General features: G+C 39.0%; 2 protein-coding genes across 3 annotated transcripts in view; both read left to right on the top strand.

The window, feature by feature from the left end:
- Nucleotides 1–21769, top strand: part of LOC130087163 (rab GTPase-activating protein 1) — a 95989-nt gene that overhangs the window by 42015 nt on the left and 32205 nt on the right. For both annotated transcript variants that reach the window (XM_056253389.1, XM_056253390.1), the window contains one exon: nt 4091–4241. In XM_056253389.1, coding sequence (XP_056109364.1) covers nt 4091–4241 — 151 coding nt within the window. The remainder of the gene's footprint in view (nt 1–4090; nt 4242–21769) is intronic.
- Nucleotides 17425–20655, top strand: LOC130087164 (probable G-protein coupled receptor 21). Its single transcript, XM_056253391.1, has one exon. The coding sequence runs from the start codon at nt 18276–18278 to the stop codon at nt 19302–19304; it is 1029 nt and encodes a 342-aa protein (XP_056109366.1). The 5' UTR covers nt 17425–18275; the 3' UTR covers nt 19305–20655.

The raw sequence follows: 21769 nt of genomic DNA on the forward strand, positions 1-21769 counted from the left end.
GAAATCATTCTAATAGGGTGATTTGATGCTCAAGAAACATTTCTGATTATTATCAATGTTGAAAACAGATGTGCTGCTTCAGATTTTTGTGAAAACCATGATACATTTTTCCCTCAATATTCTTTGATGAACAAAGTTCAGAAGAACCGCATTTATTTGAAATAGAAATCTTTTGTAACATTTTAAATGTCTTTACTGTCACTTTTGATAAACTTAATGCACTTTTCTGAATAAAAATATTGCCCCCCTCCAAAATTTTTTGTAAAAAGTAGTGCATCTATTTTTTATTTACTTGCATTTTGTAAGGTGTTAATTTCCGTCAAGCCACAGGTCTAAATTTATGCTGGAAAATGTATTCTTTGAGCCACAATGCTGTTGTTTAAGAGCCGTGGCACGGATACAAAGCGTGTACAGATTCTTGCAGAGATTAATAGTTGCACATTAGCATATGCACATTTAGATTAGTCTTGTCCGCCTCTTTCTTCCTGACAGCGTTGAACTGCTGCCGTATGCCTTCCATGCAGAGAAGCGCTAGAAAACAGGCCGAAAATCAAGAGCTCCAGTCCCACACAATCTTTTTTTTTTTCATCTCCAACCATAAAAAATATCTCTTCATGCACACACACACCATTTCTAATTTAAGAAGTCATTCATGGGAGGGAAATGAGAGAGATATTTTAATGTAGAGCACTAGAAGAGACTGGGGGATGAGGGGAATGGTCAAATACAGATAAGGGTCTTATTAAGATTATTTCCCGCTCCCATTACTCTTATTGTTGTTAATCAAAACCTCGAGATGAATTCAATTAAAAACCCCAGGAATTTAATTACAGGCTTGCGACTGTCTCTGCACCCTGAAGAACACAGCTGTCTCTTTGTGTGTGTTGTGCTCACATCTGCATCTAGTCCCTAATTTCCCTCCTCTTTCAGCCCTTGGCTTTCCTTGTTTGGAAGCTGAGATTTACAATCATTCTGTTGTTAAAGGGCTCATGACATGGCTTTTTAATCCTTTTAATATGTTCCTTGATGTTCACTTATAATGTTATTAATGAAGTTTTTTATATATATGTGGAAAAACAATTATTTTCAACCTTCATTTTGACGTCATTGCACAGAAAACAGTATCAACGCACACTCGCTATTGAACGCGAGTGAGAGTTTTGAAAACATTATCCATATAAAACCATAATTTACAGACAAAGCATTATGAAATCATCTGCTTATGGTTTGTGATGCAGCTGCTATCAGATTCAATACAGTTGCTGCTTCATCTTTCAACTAAAGCTTCTTTGCGAACTCTCCATTACACTGTGCCTCGTTTACAAAAGAAAATGCTCTGAACAAACATATAATCCTTCGACACGATCCGAGACGCAATTAAAATAAACAATACACTTGTCTCCGACTCTGGGATCCTTCTCGAGTCTGTACAGAGACACAAACAAGCTGTTTAAACTGGACGCGTCAAAGCAATTGTTCTTTCACTCTTCCATTTGTCCTGTTGTCGGCAGACTCACGTGTGTGAAGTCCATCAGAAACTGAACACGCATCTGTATACTCTATCCAGTGTAGACAGCGTCAGTTAATATAATGGCTCTATTTGCTTTTGACGTGACGCTCACGTCCGGTTTAGGCAAACGTCAGCGGTTAAGCAACAGTGGGCGGGGCTTATGGTGTGATGTATGATTCGTCAACGTCTTGCTCTGGAGGCGGTCATATGCAAATGTATTTGCCCGTGTGATGTCACGGATATCTCAATATCAAAACAAGCTATTTTTGGAGCTTGATTAAATAAATGCTTTGTTTATAATAAAGATGTTTTTAGCTTGTAGGATGTTCTTATGGTACAAAGACCTCTTATATGTCAAAAGATCAAGGCAATGTTGATGTCATGACCCCTTTAAATTTAATTGACTAAAATAATTGGGTGTATTGATCACCCTTGTATTTTTCAAACAATTTTAACTTTAAACTTCTCTAGTTTGGAAAATGGTCTGTAAATATGAAAACTACTGTCAGTGTAAATAAAATGTGAGTCATGCTTCGGGTCCACAATGGGAGTGATCGAGAGTTACGATATTAAAAGTTTTAATACATATGCTTACAATATATATTTTAAAAACACTTACTGTGATTATTTTAATTCCTTTCTGTGTAAAGCACTTTGAATTGCCATAGTGTATGAAATGTGCTATATAAATAATCTTGCCTTGCCTTACTGCTTTGGAACAATATTCTTGTTAAATATTTAGTAATATTTATATACATTTATAATGTTATGTATTTTTATAGTCAATAAATACATTTAATTTGAAAATGTTTTTTATTCTGATTTATCTATCTAAGTTTAGTATTTATAATAACGATAAGCTGTCAACTTAACTTAACATTGAAGACTGGAGTAATGGCTGCTGAAAAATCATAGAAATAAATGACATTTTAAATTATATTAAGAAAAGTTATTTAGTGAAATAAATGCAGGCTTGGTGAGCAGAGACTTCTTAGAAAAAACGTTTAAAAAATCTTCAAACTTTCCGAATCTGCTTAAAAATGGGTCACTATGCATGAAAATGTACGGATGCCTTTCATCAAATTTGTGGCATAAAACGTTTTGGTTGGTCGATTAATGTTAAATACATTAAATACCCGGTTCGAGAACATTTGGTTTAAGGGCCTCTAGTATATCGCATTAATAAACACATTTGCTATTTCCCACAACAACAAAAAAACACTGTTCTTCTGATTTTGTATTTGCACAACACGTGTCTCACGCTTATGACAGTATAACGACATTTCATAAATAAAACAATGTGTTGCACTGAACAAAGTTCTTATTAGAGGAAACAGTTTGCAGTTATAATCCCAATTGAGTTTGTCAGTTTTGAGTGATTGGCAGAGTAAAATCAGTCGTAAAAATCCCTGAGGGAAGGTTTGTGCACACTACAACACAAAAGTATGCACTTTCCTTTTAATCAGCAAGGAAAATGGGCACCAGCGACATTTAAGACATTCCATAAACAAATACAAATAAATGCTGGTACACATGCAGACCACATTCAGAGACTGTGCCTCTAGCAGGTTAACATGGTCTTAAATAAGCATATCTTTAGTAAAAGGTCCTATATGGAATAAATTACACATCAGAATGTCACTCCTGTCTGTGTGGCAGAACGAGTATCACTAATTCATACTTTATATAAGTCTCCATGCATTAATATTGACAGTTTTTACTGTATTTTTGGTTAAATAAATGCCTTGGTGAGTGTAAGAGACTTCTTTCAAAAACATTCAATCTTCAATTAAGTCTTAGAAACCCCAAACCTTTGAACATTAGTGTAATATTCTGCTTAATAGTTTTCTCAAACAGTATAAATGGGTCACTATTCATGAAAATGTTGTTTTGGACCCCAATGACTTTCATTGCATGGACAAAAACATCAGAATATACGACACGTGTGATTCATGAAACGGTTGTATGCCGCCAATCCCACCGTACGAATGATCATACGTTGATAAATGTGGCGGCTGAAAACAATCGTCATTTAAATATCACGCCCCTAAAAACTCTCGTTTTTGAAGCCTCGCCCCAGAAACGTAACGCGACCAAGAAGAGGAAGTAATCTCATGAAAGAGAAACTGGTCTTACTCCAAAAACACCTGTTAACCTCATAATTGCAAACAATTCAATTCATTTATATGTATAATAAATACCGATAAATAAAACTAAATATTTACAAACACTAATCTAGTTGTTTAATGGTTAATAATCGGTTAATGAGCTTCGGCTGTCGGACTCGGTCAGGAAAATGATGTAAATGAACAAAATGCTCTCATTACAATTCTCCACCAGATTTACAATGCTGCACGCAAGTTCACGGCAACTCAAAAACTTGCGCACACGATCTGTCAGAGACCAGATTTGATTGAAATGAGGCCCATTGTGGGTTAATACGAAGTTACAAGGTCACAAACACACACAAAATACCCTCATTGTTTCACAGTGCAGACACAAAATGGACTGTCTTAAAATGTAAGTGTTGTACTTAATTTGTAACCATGAGTCCCTGTTGGTTTTGTAATGTTTGATCAGGCATCTGAACTTGGCTGTGCGACCCAAACAGCTGCCGGCGCTGGTCCGCAGTGGTGTCCCGGAGGCCTTGAGAGGGGAAGTGTGGCAGCTACTGGCTGGATGTCATAACAATGACCATCTGGTGGAGGAGTACCGTACACTTATCACTAAGGTAGGCATACAGCTCCCATCCTCCTTTTCATTGCACCAGAGGCTCATCTCATCAAATGAGGCAAAGCAAAGGTTTGACTCTAATGCATCTTCTCCATTATGAATAATTAATCCAAATGATTTTTATACCTCTAACCTTGAGTAGGCTTATACCTTGTTGAGGAGAGATGTGATATTACTTTTCAAAGCTGTTGGACTTTTGATTTTTGCTTGAGAATAACTGGGATGATTAAAATACCGTCAGAAATGGCTAAAGTTCATTGTAATAAATGGCAAAAGCATCTCCAGTATTTTTAGATGAGGTTACCAGTTAAAGAATGTATTGTACATGTCTTTGTGTATTCATAATAGGCGTATTACACGTATGCAGAAATATTGCGGTAGCAATATCTCAGAATAAAATCTGAATATGGATCTAAATGTGCATTCACATTTACTGTTGTAAAGTCCAGTCATTTTAATAGGAATCCACGCGATCAGGAATTTCGTGTGAGGGCGAAAGATTTCCACACGCAGATTTCGCGAAGGGTTCAAGTTGGTCAAATGAATTTGCTACGTTTATGAACAGAAAGCTGGTCGGTTTGAAAATGACTGCATGTGAGCTGTGCTTCATTCATTGCTTTGATTTTGATAATGCGACCCCATCTTTAATCTAAACATCTCCTTTGTATTTGGATTAAGTTTGCACTGCAGGGGCCACAGGTAATGATTGGAGCAAGAGGATAGAGATAGTACATGTTGCAAGCCAGACTCAAAATCTAGTCATCCTAATGAGCTCCACAGCTCAATGCATCATGTCTCCAACAGGCTTGTCAAGCATTTTTTGGACTATGCTGTTCACAGTTTTTAGCATTAAATTAGTACATACTTTACTTAATCTGACCAACAACAAATGTCCATTCCGATATGAAGTGCCATCTTTCCAGATTCAAAGAATTTGGTTTGGACGTCAAAACAGTTTCTTGGAAAAAGGCTATAATTACGTTTCCACTGTACAAGGAGGGAGAGAGGACACATGACACTCTATCATGAGGTAGCCTACTCTGCATTAATGGATGGAGACGGCCCAGAGATCCGCTCGATAGCCAAGTAATGGCTGATGCGTTTTATATGATTAGCAGTAGCATTGGATTGTTAATGGCTGAATAATGTGAATGAGAAAGCAGGGTTGTTTTCTTTCTTAAACCTCTTTTTCTATTCAGAGTAGGGATGCTAACGATTAATCGATGATCGATTATTTGTCGATAATTTAATAATTTTACTTTAAAAGTGCATTCAAATTTAAACAATATAAAAGTAGTCTTTGAACATGGAAAGCAAGCGAAATTTAGTAAGCATGTCAAGTTTAATTATATTTAAACCCCACAAAAATAACTATTTCATCATATATTGGGCTCTGCGCTTTGAAAGGGTTTTGGGACACAAGAGGACAGAGCCCATTTCTTGTCTCATACATGAATGTTTTTGCCCAATATTTCAAAGCAACTGAAACCTGTTTGTAAATGGAGAGAAAAGTAAATTATATCTTCCGCACGAGCAAGACTTTTATATTATGATCTGTGGAAGGCGTAGGACCATAAAATGTTTGTTCAATCGTTGCATTTTTCTGAATGAAATGATAGCATGTGTACCCTATCAGTCAACGTGTGTTCGTACCAATGCACAGCCTGTTCACGCAGACATCATACGTCAGACAGAGCGAGAATGGCAGACAAACTGTTACTAGGGCTGCACAATATATCGAAATATCGCAAATGTGTATATCGCGATCATGAACAAAAGAGAAAGAGAAAATCACCCACTGCTCTTGGCTAAATAACTTGTATTCTTATGTAGCTTTAATAAGAATCAGTATATATTTAATTCACACAGTGAAAACTAAGCAGTGATCAATAATCAATTTTTACAATTGATTATTCAGTTTCTGTCGTGGTTTACACTGATGTCAAAATAACACTTCTTATGTTACAGTAAAACACTGCTGTTCACTTTCAGAAGTTGTAAGGATGTTTTCTTGTCACAAAAAAAATGGGAAACTTGTATGTGAATGAATGTGAATGTGAACACGTATGTAGGTTATAAGATTTTAAAGATATTTTAAAGATAATTTAAGTTTATTTTACTCACTTTTTAAGCATTATCGCATATCGAATACCGCATTATTTATGAGTTATCGCTCTTTTCTTCAATATCGTGCAGCCCTAACTGTAACTCGCTGTACTGTAAAGTTTTATCACCAGTGAATGACACATGATGTAATCCAATAACGTTGTGTCTGGTCGTCTCGCGAGGAGGCGTGTCTTTGGACAGTGTTTTCAATGCTAGCAGGCTAAAGTTAGCATTTCCCAGATCACCTATTGCACCTTTAAATTAAAACTAAGGAACACATTAGTCAAATGTGGCCATGATTTAACTAAAACGAGGGAACTAATTGATACGTCGTGGGAACGAATTCTTAATTTGTGGCCACAATATTTTTCATCTCCCCGGTATATCATGTCCATGGTACCGTACTATACAAATACACTTGACATGCCTTGCCTTGTCTAGCAAGCACAAACTGTGTTAAAATTGAATGTGAGGAGAGATAAAGACTGAAACCCATTAGATAAGATTGGCTATTTATATAAAATAGTTAGGTTAGTTTAGGCTAACAATGCTATTTGTTGTTTTGGCAAGTAAAGAAGTATATGGTCTACACAGCCTTTTTTTTTACCACAGTAAAAGATATGAAAATATGGATTGAAAGTGAATGACAGGAAGAAAATAAGCGAAAATATAGGGCGAAATGCTGAGGATTTGGGAAAAGAAACAAGAGGTTCCATATTCAGTGAAATACCTCAGAAAATATTGTAAAATTTGTGGAAATTTAAGTGACCAACCAAAAACAGAACACAAAGCCGTTTATGGCTTAATTTAAATGTATGGGCTCACATACCTCTCTTATTCGGCGTAAGTCAAAATGTTTCCTTGTTCGCGATGTAACATTTGCCTGCTAACCAATTATTTATTTTGTAAACAAAGCTTTGTACTTCACTCCTGTCCTAATATTCATCTCTAAAAACATTTATATGCGCAAAAAAGTGGTTATATATGCGCCTCAATTACATTTGGTATCATTTTACTTTAAATGGTGATAATGTTACTAGCAAACATTGTGATTGTATTTTAAAATACAATACGGCGCATTCAGCGGTCTCCGTGACGGGATATGAAACTATAAAGCCAACAATAATCTTGTTTTAGCAATGTATGCAATTATCGCTGTTTAAAGTAAAATGATCCCAAACGTAACTAGGCACACTCGCTTAATTTTATTGTGGTAAAAATATAAATATTAAAAGTGAGGAAGCTGGCGTTTTGAGTGCCATTTGCACATCTGGTCATACTGGTGACTATATGCCACTGAAGGACACTGTTTTCAACTAAAAACGTAAAACTTTTTATGCGCTTTGGCCGTTCGTTTACACGACAGCGGTGTTTTGGGTGCCTGAATACGCAAACTTTTGAAATCGGGTTCAAAGTGCAAGTCTCTGTGTAAACAACAAAAACGTGAAAAACTGAAGACGATGACGTCATGCAAATGCGTGTTACATGTTCAGTCTATAGTGTTTCATCGCCATCTACTGGCCTGGCAGCAGAATACAGCGTTTTTAGTCGTTTTCGCGGATCCGTGTGAACGGGGATCATTTTAACAATGGTGTCGTCTGTACGCGGAAAACTCAAAGGAAAAACTTCTCTGTTTTAAGCATATCGTTGTCGTGTAAACGTACCCTTGGATTATTAAGGCTAAAGGACAGGTTCGGTATTTTACACTTAAAGTTCGGTATTGAACCCTGTTTCAAGATCGTTTCTGATGAAATAGAACGGTTAAGATTAAAATTTAGACAGATGCGGCTGTCCCGAGAAATTTCGGTTTGAAAAGACGTGAAACTCACCGAGTGGTCAGGGGTGTTCACTGATATGCTCACACAAAAATCGCTGCAAAATATGCTTTACAACAGGTTTTATCGTAGTTTTTGTCCACGTCAAGTCAAATGGAGTTGTTCAAAAACTACGATAAAACCTGTTGTAAAGCATATTTTGCAGCGATTTTTGTGTGAGCATATCAGTGAACACCCCTGACCACTCGGTGAGTTTCACGTCTTTGTAAACTAAAGTTTAATGCGTTTTAGGAAGGATTGTTTCTGTGCACCTATGCAACCATTGTAGAGGTGGGGGAGGTGCAACCACAGAAACCGAAATTTCTCGGGACAGCAGCATCTGTCTAAATTTTAATCTTAACCGTTCTATTTCATCAGAAACGATCTTGAAACAGGGCTTTAAGTGTAAAATACCGAACTTGTCCTTTAATGATTAATTGATTAATCATTTAAAGGTGCCCTAGAATGTTTTTTTTTATTATTTTATAATGTTCCCTGGGTTACCCTTATAATGTAAGTATGTTTTTTAGATAAAAAATAATCATAATTTAGAAATAAATGGCATTTTTCCTAGCCTGCTTTTAGCCTCTGATTTGAACACTCTGTTTGAAGGGGCGTGTCTGCTGTGGGATTCAGTGTAACCGAGGCCACTGCTGTGATTGGCTGACATGCTTGCATATGAAATAGCAACGCATTACATGTGAAACTCTCTCCCGAATACTTTTACTACTGCTATTATACGTTTTTACTATAACAGCTATCGAGATTAACGAATCGTGAGATGTTTTTAAAGTATTTAGATCTATTCCCATCACATAAAATGTTGCCGTGATGAGCATTGAGCAGATGACAGTGTTGATCGCGAGAATGAAGATCTTATCATTGCAAAGCAGTTTCTGCACTCTCTGCTTTCACCAATGCAAACACGATGATGTAAATACAGTAAGAGCTTCGTTGTGCAGTAACGTGCGTCATTGATTTCATAACGAGTTTGGCAAGTGTCCAGATAAACTCGCGCTGTGTGGAAAGATTGTTCTTTGATCGCTTTCTGTATATAATTTGTTCACAATTTAAATACGATTATTTTCATCCTACTAAAAGAAACGATGTGAAGCTGATATTTTAGTCACTGGCTTGACTTACTTATGCATAAACAGTATTGAACGATTTTAGAGAAAGATTACCTGTCTGAACTTGAACAATTACACATCAGAAAGTGTTGCTTGGTAGCTCGATCCGAGGCCAGCTCTGTATTGGCCCAAGTTGAGGAAACAGTCGGTGAAATGTTTGAAAATTTCCAGAGAAAATAAACAATACTTTTGTGTTCATGTGTACATCCACACTGAGCTTGAGGGCTGGCATTATGCAAATATTTGGAGGCGTACTTATTAATGATCCCGACTATTGCGTCACAGTCGGTATTGTGTGGAGAACCGACCGTTTTTCAGGGGTGTTTTTCATAAACGTGAATTAAATGAGAACGCGAAAACAGTCCAGTTTGAGATTCACTCAATGTCATGTCCATGCACTGAACTCTTGTTATTTGACTATACCAAGGTAAATTCAATTTTGAATTATAGGTCACCTTTAATTTAAATGATGATTGATCATGGGTATATGTGTAAAGTGACATCCATAATTCAAAGCCTGGACATGTTAATGTAATGTGACTGCATCTAAAATAAGTGCAAAAGTTTTGAACCTTGGTGTTTTTCATTCAAAGCGCTGTTATTCTGTACACGCTTTACTATAGAGAACATAAATAACACAGCAGAAGCATCATGTATTCACTATATCTTCCTGTTTAGCCATTCTGCATGTGAACTCAGTATGTGCATGTATAGCCGTGCTACAATACTCCTTGTTTTAACCCGAGGGCGAGGGATGCATGTCAATGTACTGTATCTTGTCAATCATTTCACCATGTCCCCGAGGTGCCTTACAGCGGTTTAGTTATTTTCATGAAAACAGGAGCTTTTACTGTGCTAAAGTTTCGTCCATTTCCCAAACAGCATTGAAGAGCACTATCCTCCGAAATCTGTGAGCCTGTAGCCTGTCCTATTTGTTCCTTAATGTGATTTGTCTCTAATGTGAAAGCTGGTTGTCCCTTGTTAAGGCCTTGCTCTACGCTGCACTTCATAATGTTCATTATGGCTTCCTTTATTTTATTTGACTAGAAAAGGCTTGAACTTCACCCACTGGACACAAGTCAAAGGACGTTCACGCTAGCAGTGATTTGCAATGACAGAAGCGACCGTAAATCGTGCTTTTTTGGTGAGAGATGGTGATTGGAAGCGAAATAAGCGAGGCGACTTTCAGAGCAATTCAAAACAAAGCAATACAAATGGTGAAATGGAAAAGGTTATGTGGAAAATTTACCATCAGAACAAGTCTCTAGAAAATTATTCATTCCTAGAAATCAATGTAGTGACAAATTATTAATAAATATAACTAAAATGAAATGAAAATCATGTGTAGTTTCAGAGATATATAATTATATATGTGTGTGCGAGCAAATATTATAGAAATATTTGGCATGCCCAATATATTGGTACCATAATGGCTGATATTTGTTTATTCAACTTATTTATTTAAATGTAATGGTATCTGCTGATATTGGATATTTCATTGCTATAGTGAATGAATGCTTGTGGGAATTCCTCGCATTATAAGCACAGAGCTTATGGGAAAGAGCAAAATCATGCACAATACCTGCAATCCTGTGCTGAAATTCAAGCCCTGCTAGAGTTTGGCGCAAAGGCTGCAGTTTTTTTGAGTTAAGCTACATACTCTCACAGTGATTTCACTGGGCAATGCCATGTCAGCTGTCATTATGTAAAGAAAACATCCCGCAGCACTGAGGTCCCAGGTGGCTTCAAGATGTTCCTCTCTCCCACCCACCCGAAGTCCAAATAAACTTGATGTACACACTGAGTGTGTGTGAGATTGTTAGGACAACAGCCATGCTGAGCAGCTCCTGCACGTATATGTAAGTTTCTCAAGCCATACTGAGCTAAACAAACCCACATTTGTATCACTAAAGGCCTTCTAAAGAAAGAAATTCATCCAAAACTTCAACTCGTTCCTTTTCCGCCATTCGTCACTATTATGGCTTAAGTTTTGTATGTCTTGTACACAAAGTTTCATTACATGAATTACATTACATATGGCGTAACAGTAAATAATATCCATGAAAATGTCCTGAGCCCAACACTGCCAATGCCGAAGACCTGCACATGTTTATGTAGTGATCCAGAGTTATCATTTGTGTTTAGAAAGAATTGGTCATGACAAGAGCAGGCTTTGCCAGTTCTTGCGACACATGGAGTTGAATGAATACTGTGAATTCTCAAAGATTTCTTTGTTCATGAGTTAGGGAAAATCGCTTGTAAAAGGGATGGTTCTGAGTTTTCTCTGAATGGTCAAATCCAACAATGTGGCACCAATTAAGTGAAGAGTACTTTACTTAGAAGACTTCTCCAAGTTCTTAGAAATAATCTGCATTTGATATTCATTGTGCCATTGAGGGGTAGCCTATCCTAAAATTTTTCTTATCTATATCATACTAAAAACATAGAGGGTTAGTTCACCCAAAATGAAAATTCTGTCAGTAATTACTCACCCTCATGTTGTTCCAACCCTGTAAGACTTTAGTTCATCTTCGGAACACAAATTAAGATATTTTTGATTAAATCTGAGAGTTGTCTCACTCCTCCATAGGCTTCTATTGTAATTGAAATAGACCCCCCAAGACCCCCCCAGACCCCCCAATACAGTAAAACTGCACATTTTAGAATGGCCTTTTATTGTGGCCAGCCTAAGGCACACCAGTGCAATAATCATGCTGTCTAAACAGCATCTTGATATGCCACACCTGTGAGGTGGGTGGATTATCTCGGCAAAGGAGAAGTCCTCACTTAGCCTGGGTAAACCCAGACAACTTCCGGCAAATTTAGATTTGCTCTGAAAGTTAGTCTGGCAAAGAGCTCATTCAAGCCCATTTCCAATCCGTCGAAATCGAGGCACCAGTCAGAAACGTTGGGGCGGGCTTTACACGATGACGACAGCGCTGGGATTTTGTAGCCTACATTACAAAGATGGATGCCGCCGTCGAACATCACTCGTTCGAATCAGCTATCGCGTCTGTTTTAAGCGATTTGAACGTTTCCTTTTAGTTAAAAACCGAGCAAAGAACAACACTCGGAGATGTTTCTCCACCGCTCTGCATACGTCATCTCCTTCATCGCTCTGATTGGGTTTAGGTCTATCCGCGACGTCCGTTGGTGACGCCCCTCTGGAAATGATTTGTCTATGACGCTTTGCCAGACCATAACTCAGTTACAACTGAGAATGGTCTGGTTTAAACCAGACTAGTCCTCACTAACACAGATTTAGACAGATTTGTGAACAATATTTGAGAGAAACCTTTTGTGTACATAGAAAAAGTCTTTGATCTTTGAGTTCAGCTCATGAAAAATGGGGCAAAAAAATTTGTCGCGTTTATAATTTTGTTCAGTGTATATACGGTATTTAAATTCTATTATTTATTGTGTACTGCTATTGTAGTTACACTATTTTACATGCACTGTATTATTTTTAGTATTGTTACATTTCCTTACACTTGCTCTATTGTGAGAGGAGATTATAAAAGACTGCAGCCTTCGCTACGCTTTTTTTGAGTTAAGCTCAGACAGCCTTTATATTGAGGTCTTGTTTCCACTCAGCTAGTTATCACAGACCTGCACTTTTCACCGTCTGCCCTCCTAGGGCTCTGCACTCTGATAGAAGAGGACTAAAACGGTCCCTCATAGGGTTTGAGTGAAAGCTAAACCGCAAGCCACACGTTCCTCTCACATTGTATAATTAGTAATTAATGATATATATATATTTTTTTACCTTATAGCCAATTCAGAAGCTACAGCTGACGCTATTTTTTTTCAATAATGACAGATGTTGAACCAGGCAAATTATGATTTTTTTTTTAACACAACAAATGCTTCCCATCTTCCTTATGCTTTGCTTTGTATGTGTGCGTTTGTGGTTGATGCCTGGGAACCATGGTGATTCATTTCTTAAAAGCGTTATACAAAGAATAGCCATGCTCTCAGAGTTTTGCCATTGTGTTTAATTCAATGGAGGCATTGAACAGGCCCACATTTCTATTTTGAGTTGTTATCACGGAACTGGCAGGCTGCTCTATAGTTCAACGCTTACAGCAAGTTAAGCAACAAAGTGACATTGATGAAACAGTCTGTCTCTGCTTCCAATAAACATTTTAGTGAGAAATATAGTATTTCCAGTGTTTTGAGAGACAGGCCTCCCTCTGAATTATCAGGGCCAAATGGCTGGAGTAAGATGAGTGTTGATTTTCACCAGGGCTGGGTCATAAATACATGACATGTCTTAACACCAGGGCTTGAGTGATGACAAGTTTGATTTAGTTTTTACCGAGTGCCTTTACCTTTTCCATGTATTACTCAAGTACTGCCACTCTTTCTAACCCCAACAACGTTTCATTTATTTACACTTGTTGCCATGGGAGTCATGGCCGCCATGACGGGTACAGTACCAGTGCTGTTACAATGTGAGGTTTGTGAAAATGAGAGCTGGTTGGGTGTGAAATGGTTAAATTAGACATTTGGAAAAATGTCTGTGTGAGTAAATAAAATAAAGCAAAGATACAATTGAAATAAGCATTGTTTTTCAGGTAGGCTAAATTTGTGTTCAGGAACAGACATTGAATAATCAAATCTAAAATAACACTGCATATAGTATTCACTGTATAAATTAAATATATTTAATTAATACAATTCATCTTTAATAAAGCTACACAAATCATTTTCTATTTCTGAAGAAATGCACGGATCCAATATAATGGTACGCATCTGTTTTCTTTCTCAATTGTTTACAGCACATAACCGCCTGTGTTTACAAGATTACTCGTCGAGACGGGCAATTTTGCGTGCCTTTGTCCGTTCAAGCTCAAAAGAAGAGAAAGAGGCCTGAATTCGGTGTTCACGTGCGGTCTGTGCTGCTCTGTGTGCGCACACAGAAAACAGCACGCGAGTTCCAGTCTTCTTGCGCTTGATGTTTGAATTGACAGGACTTAAACACATGCAAATGATAAACTTTGCAGTTAATCCGCCAATCACATGCGTTCCGTACCGGGTGGCAGCTGCCACGCACGGATCAGGGATCAACTACAATCCTTAACTTGACATCGCACATCCTGCGATGTGATTATTGCAGATGCACACATCGTTATATCGACGCTAATACGTTATATCGTGCAGCCTTGATATATGTGCATACATTAAAAGTCAGTGGGGTCCAAAGTAGTGTTGTCACGATACTGGAATTTCCAACTTCAATACGATACCTTGAAAAATACCGATATAAGTGCTATTCAACTCACCAACACTATTCAACCGGAGTGGATAGGACGAGTGAGTGAGACTGCAGAAAAGGAGTATTGAAACCGTTTCATATATGTCATTATCGATACATAATCGAAATATCGATATTTTTGACAACTCTATTCCAAAGTTGTTCACTGGTGCTCATTATATGGACAGAAACTATTGAAACACTCTTTCTTTTTCGTCCCACTAAAAAACAGAACAGGTTTGGAATGGCATTAGGTTGAGTAATTGATGACAGAACTTAAATATTTTACTATTCATTTAATACTTTAGGGTTAGGTTAGAAATTTTAACCAAAACTCCTGAAGAATGAGCAAACGTGGTGACGTTTGATTTTCATCCTGAACAGGGTAATCTAATGTTCTCCAGCTAGAAGACCAGTGTAAGACTGTGGTCCAGCTTTAAATTGATCCAAATATGCTCTGGTGCTACGTGATGCTTTCAGTGGTGATGTCACAAATGCAATCAGAAGTTGGCATGGAGCCCATTAAAGTCTGTCCCCATCCATATGGCTTCTATTTTTGTTAATGGGATAAGTATATTTTATTAGTTCGTCTGCAATCGACATGGTAACAAGCATCTTTTTTTGTGGCCTTCTTTCACTCTGAACCCTTCTACGCACCGAACATGTTTGATGGTCTGCATTTCTTCGGCTCATACTATTACCAGATGTTCCCTTGTCCATAAACACAGACACAGAGGTCAGACATACACACCGATTTCTCTAGACGCTCCTCACACACCACCCCATGCGGTGAATAAAAACAAACGGCTCACACAAAGCCTGGTCTGTTAGTCTGCGGCACCTCTTCGCACTTCAAGTACCGGAATTCTAAACACGCCACAATACAAATCCGTCTCAGCGCCAGGCGTGACTTAACAAAATAGGGAACAGATAGTCTTGAGCTTGACTGCGTTCAATAGGAGACCTTTAATACATGCATACATGTCTGTACAAAAAGAGTGTCTCTGCTCTGTGGGGTTAATGTCACTCTGAATGGCCTAGACCCAGGGGTTTGTGAAGGGTTTATGGAGGAAGACTGTGGGTGGTCTATACAGAAGGTCTCTGCTACAGCAGTGAACTCCAGGTCTGTGGGGCTGAGAGTTTAGCGGACTACTGATATAAACCAAACCTGCTGTCTCACTCTATGAAGGAATGAGAATGTGCTGTTTGTGTTCGCTGTGTTTTCACCGAGCAGCTGAGTCAGGCTGGACTTGGCTAACACTTTTCCATCACTATGGGCACAGCCTTTTCTCTTATCTTCTCCTATAGCAGATGACCTTAGTCAGATCAGATGACCCGTTTCATTTGACACGTACGAAAACAAGGATGTGAGGGATAGGAGTATAGTGCATACTTGTTCTGTCTTAATGTTAAAACAAAACTGTAACCCGTTTTACCTCTGCAGTGATGTATCGTGTTTGAATGTAAGTGAAGTGAAGAAGTATTTTGGACTAGAAAGACATGTAGGACAGGATTTTATCCGTTGTGATAATTGGTTGCAACATCAGCTGTTAATGAGAGTCATTGTAGAGTAAGAGCAAGTGGAATGTTATTATATATATATATTATATTTTTATTTTTTATTTTTTTCTAATCTACATGATTGAATTATTTCAAATAGGACCAGAAATTAAAAGTAAAAAAGTAACAATTGTGGACAATATGTTAAAAAATAATTAAACAATATGCTAAATTGCATCCTAACCCATATGGTTTGGAGTTGGCGGTCTGCTGAGAATTTGTGGGAAGACCGTTTCAGTGGTCCACCACAATGATCGACATGTCATTTAAAGAAACTGTAAGTCTGACTTTTACAGCTTCATTTTTGTCAAATTAAATATGCCTCATGCATTCAGCCCTTCCATTCCTCTTTATCTCTTCCTTTCCTCCTCATTGTTCTCTTCCTAATGGATGAGCACAGTGTTCTCTGCTCCCCACCTTTCAAGTTGGGCCTATTTTTAGCCTCTCGTGTGCCTGACTGAGGGGATGCGTGAAAGTGGGGACTGTGTGTGTTCACTGATTCTGGCAGTGACAGAGTGAAAGGAGACTGACAGGGTGCTATGGTTTTAATATTACCACTAAGACAGGGAATAGAAACTGATAAATATGATATAAATGGAAACGGGTACATTTGTGTTAGGGAAACACCTAGAGTTCAGTGAATCTGTGTGGCCGACTTTTACTAAAACCAGACTGGCAGAAATCATATCACGATAACCATAGTATTTCGACTGCTCACATGCATTGATGTTGGCTACATGCCAATCTCTTATGTCACCATCTTTGAACCCAATTTAGGGTTAAATTAGCATGTAGGATGCTTCGTAATGTGTATCGAAGAACACTGAAATGTTACGTAAATGGGAGCCACAACACTGCATAAAATAGGTATAATTTCATGTAAGATGACTTGAAAAGTTTCAGTTGATCTAATAAGAAATGTATTTGTCTTTGTAAATGTACATATTCTGACCTTCTGCTGCTTTTTTGCATGAGTCCGCATAGGCGGGAGAAAGAGAGAGTGTGTGGGAGGCGTGTTACATTGGAATTGTGATTGGAATAGAAGAAAAAGGTAGGACAGAGCAAGTACGTTTTACACTAGAAAGAGTGTTGTAGGGAGTCTAAAAAAAATCTGAAGGGAAAGCTTTTTTAAAATATTATTTGTAAGAGATTGAATGGTGGATACGAGTGGGGCGAAGGAGTGTATGGATTGACAAGGGAAGGGGATGCCTCTCTCTGCTCATGCTTCGACATCTGCTCACTGGCTAGAGCCAAGGGTGGGAGGAGTTTGAGTGCTCCTGCTGCAGCGGAGGGAAGGAGGGAAGGAAAGAGCGGAATGCATCAGTGCCACAGAAAAGAGAGAGAGACTGCTCTCTGCATCACACCACTCTATCTTTCATTTACATTCCAGACGCTGGCTCCTCTCCGGAGAGCCCCTTCTCCGTTTGAAATGCCAATCACCACTTGCTGTTTCTTCATCCTGGATCACACGTACTTCCTCCTCATTGATGTGAGGGAGCTGGGAGCCTGGCACGTGCTAAAGAGATTCCCCACTCTTCATTCGATTGACGACTGACAACTGAAGTTTCTGCAAATACACCACTTCTTTTTTGGGATTTGTAGGAATAAACAATTGGACTACGTTCTTGTGAGGAATCTTCAGTGTTCTTTCGCTGTGCGCGATCCTCCGGACTAAGGACAGTTTGAGAGCGACTGGGACTTCTGTGATCAGAGTGGCAAGGAGTCCGCTTCCTCTGCTTTTTTCCTTGTGCAGGTCCTGTGCCGGCAGCTGCCTGCCCTGCTCAGGCACAGCTGTGCTTCTGGGGGACTGGTGGGGGACTGAAAAAAGAAGAGGGTTTATTTGTCCTGCACTGCTGGTGGGGTTTCATCCAGAATTTAAGCCAGACTGACCACCTGCACCCACAATAGAAAACTGTATGATTCAGTTTTTTTTTAATCAGTAAGTGACTCTCCCCAGGATACCGTCACTGTGTGTGTGTGTTGGTGAAAGGATTGGTGTGGACGCTGAGGACTAGCGACTCATGTTGCTGCTGATATGAAAGGCACCTGGCACGGACACCTCCCCCATGTCTATCAGGGGCAGCCGTACTGTAGGCAGCCTTTGCTAAGCTAGGCCCCCAAGGAACTAGCACCCTAATTGTGTGCCCAAGCGCACCCTGAACAAGATGAACACCACTGAGTTGAACTATAGCACAGAACCCTTCTGCCTGCTGGACATTGGCTACTCTCAGAACTTTAACACCTGCCTGCTGGAAGTAGCTGTTATTTTCTTCTTGACAGTGCTCATCATCTCTGGGAACCTGGTGGTTATATTTGTTTTCCACTGTGCCCCGCTACTCAGCCACCATACCACTAGCTCCTTTATACAGACTATGGCATACGCAGACTTCCTGGTTGGGGTCAGCTGTCTTATCCCCTCTTTGTCTCTTCTGCAACATCTGGAGGGTTTGAACGAGAAACTCACCTGCATGGTCTTCAGCTACATGGTCTGTGTGTTGAAAAGTGTCTCCATGGCCTCTCTGGCATGCGTTAGTGTTGACCGTTACGTTGCCATCACCCGACCTCTTTCCTACACAGCTCTGGTCACACCCTGCCGTCTTCGCACTTGCATTACCCTTATTTGGCTGTACTCAGCGCTCATCTTTTTGCCCTCTTTTTTTGGTTGGGGAAAGCCGGGATACCATGGTGATGTATTTAAATCTTGCTCCTCCTGGGACACCCAGCCCCTTTTTACCGCCTTTATAGTTGCAGCCCTCTATGCACCAGCTGCCTTAACAGTTTGTTTCACTTATGCCCATATCTTTCGGATCTGTCGGCAACACACTCGGCAGATCAGTCAGCGAAGAGCTCGCTTTGGCCCACAGGATCCTGAGCCAGGTGAGCAAGCTTGCACGGACAAACGCTACGCCACCGTACTCTTCCGTATCACCAGTGTGTTCTACCTGCTCTGGCTTCCCTACATCATTTACTTTTTACTGGAGAGCGCAGGGATATACCACCATGCCATTGCCTCATTCCTGACCACATGGCTGGCCATTAGCAATAGTTTTTGCAACTGTCTCATTTACAGCCTGTCTAACAGCGGCTTCCGTAAAGGCCTCAAGCGCCTCTGCCTGCTTTGTCTGCAACGCACCGACACCAAGAAGCCCCTAGGAGATCCACCAGTGCCTCCGCGCCCTGTGTGCCATGTGTAACGCCATCGTTTGGCAAGATAGTGAGCTTTATGTTGATGGCAAGGGCCTTGACAATTAAGTGGATCCTGAAGCTTGGTTTCGGCATCTGTGCACTATCCTAGTTCGGTCCCGGTGTTCTGAATGAGGCTGGATGACAACGGTCCGTTTGCCTTTATGTATAGCTGCAGGATTACCCAGTAGGAAGAAATGTACCTTTGACCGTGGTCATTAGAGATGAAGTGGACAACTATGTGAGAGTGAGCTATTCTCATTGGTGTTTTGAGATATACCATTCTCAGCAGTTTTTGCTACAACGATAAATTAAGCAATGAGGAAAGGAGATAAATCTAATTCTGTGAGACAGAATTGTAATTATGAAGTATTTAGATTGCATTAAATATTGTCTGTATGCAAAAACACTTTTTATTTATGACAATAATGCGAAGACTGAGTTTCACTCAGCAAATGTCTTATTAAAAGAAGACAAGCTCATGTCTTTCAGCTAGCTGGTCTTTTAGACTTTGTGGTGAATTTACCTGCCTTTGTGGACTTTTAGTTCTGCTCATGTTGTCAGCACAGCGAGTAACCAATAGTCTCTGTTTCTCCAGTTAACTTGCTCACGTCTGTTTAAATGTAGGGAGAAAAGAAAGATCTGCTAGACTGATGTAAAATCTAAAGAATTATAGACTAAATGTTCAAATGATCTTCTGACAGTCTCTGACAGAGACTCTGCAAAGATTAAGAGCCCAAGGGCTGACCTGGTTTCGGACTCATAATCTTAGTTATGTTTTTACTAGTAATATTCAATTCTTGCCTCGTAATTTCCAAGGATAATCTGATCACTACCCTGCTCTCAGTGGAGGAATGCGTTTGCTAGATCTCCAGTGTTTCTTGTCTATGAATCAGTGATGAGTCTTGACCTTCAGCAATCACAATTGGAATTTTTCTAAAGCCCTTTTCCCAAAGAGCAGAATTCTACTCTAGCCCCTAAGCAATGCCACGATTACATGGTCTTCCTATTTTCTGCTTATTTAAAGCCATGAAGGGATTACATAACCACGCCTCCAGTCAGAGGACATCATCCTTTACGCACTAATACAACAGCAAACAGACGGCACATTGTACCTGATTCCTTTCTAACCCTAGATCGCAATGGAGATGAACTTCCTTGCTGAAACAAACATTATCACCCCAGCATCAACTCCAATTCTATAGGCTAACCATCCCGCAAATCATTCTGAAAGGTCTATTTAACTACTTGGAGTATTTTATCTGATTCAAATTGGATTTCAGTTTAATTTGAATGTCTCCTGGACAGAATGACTCTTGGACTTTCTTTCCCTCTACCCTGCGGTTTCAATCCTCTCTTGCCATGCTTGGTTTGCTTCCACGGGTTACAATGTGTCCAAACGGAACTATCGCACTTAAAATATTGCATAATGCAGTTAAGCACAACACAGAATCACATGGCCGTTATAGATGATAGCTGCTTAATTCTGCATTTGGGACCTTAAGATGAACAACGCCGCAGTGGTGAAGCTTGCTGATGTGGACAAGAACCAAAAACGCTTGTTGTGTTCAGCTCAAGGTGTTTTAGGACACTTGGATAAAATGGAGGTCAGAAGAAAATCTACTAAAACAGTGATATCTGGATGCAGAGGTCAAAGTTTTAATGGCAAATGCTTCTGGAGAGTCCTGCATGTGCACACACACACACACACACACACACACACAAACACACACACAAAAAAAGCCTAACAACATTAAACTGCATCTTACAGCGCTGTACTATTTATCTTTATGACACTCTTGAGAAGCCTAATACACAGATCCTGTACATAATTCATATGTGGAGGTGCCAAGAAAATAGAGGGCATTGAAAATCAAGCCCTTTGTAATTTGTTTTCATGCTGTGACTATGATTATAAATTCACTCATTTGGATGGTACTGTTAAAAATTCCTTCTTAAGCGAATAGCTTTGTCCTTATAGCTTACCAAAGTAACAATATTTATTGATGTTCTCTGATGGAATTTTTGTTTTTAATATATATATATATTTACAGGAACCACAAAATGTAATAAGATTGAAAATACTCGTTGAATGGATTGATGATTTGTAGTATGTAAGGCGTTTATGATATCAAATACCATCTGCATTCCTCTTTGTATTTAATCTAATAGTATTTATGAACTTTACCTTCTCTTAAATTGTTTTAAGAGAATTGTTTTCCTTTGGAGGAGAGGGTTATATACTGTGGCATATTCCCAAATACATTTTGTATGGGACCATGGGGGAAAAATGCTCAAATTTTATCACCAAAACCAGTAGTTTGACTGTTATATATTGGGTTAAGAAATGGATCTAGTTGTTATGCCGCGTCACTTCAGTTAATGACTGAATTGCCTAAAGGTTGAAGTTTTCATAACTGTAATACTGTGACGTGAGGAAGTGTCTTATGGCTTCAAACAAGTGTTTAATCAAGCT

The sequence above is a fragment of the Rhinichthys klamathensis genome, unplaced genomic scaffold (assembly GCF_029890125.1).
Source record: "Rhinichthys klamathensis goyatoka isolate OS25496 unplaced genomic scaffold, OSU_Roscu_1.1 h1tg000104l_1, whole genome shotgun sequence".
Lineage (NCBI taxonomy): Eukaryota > Metazoa > Chordata > Actinopteri > Cypriniformes > Leuciscidae > Rhinichthys > Rhinichthys klamathensis.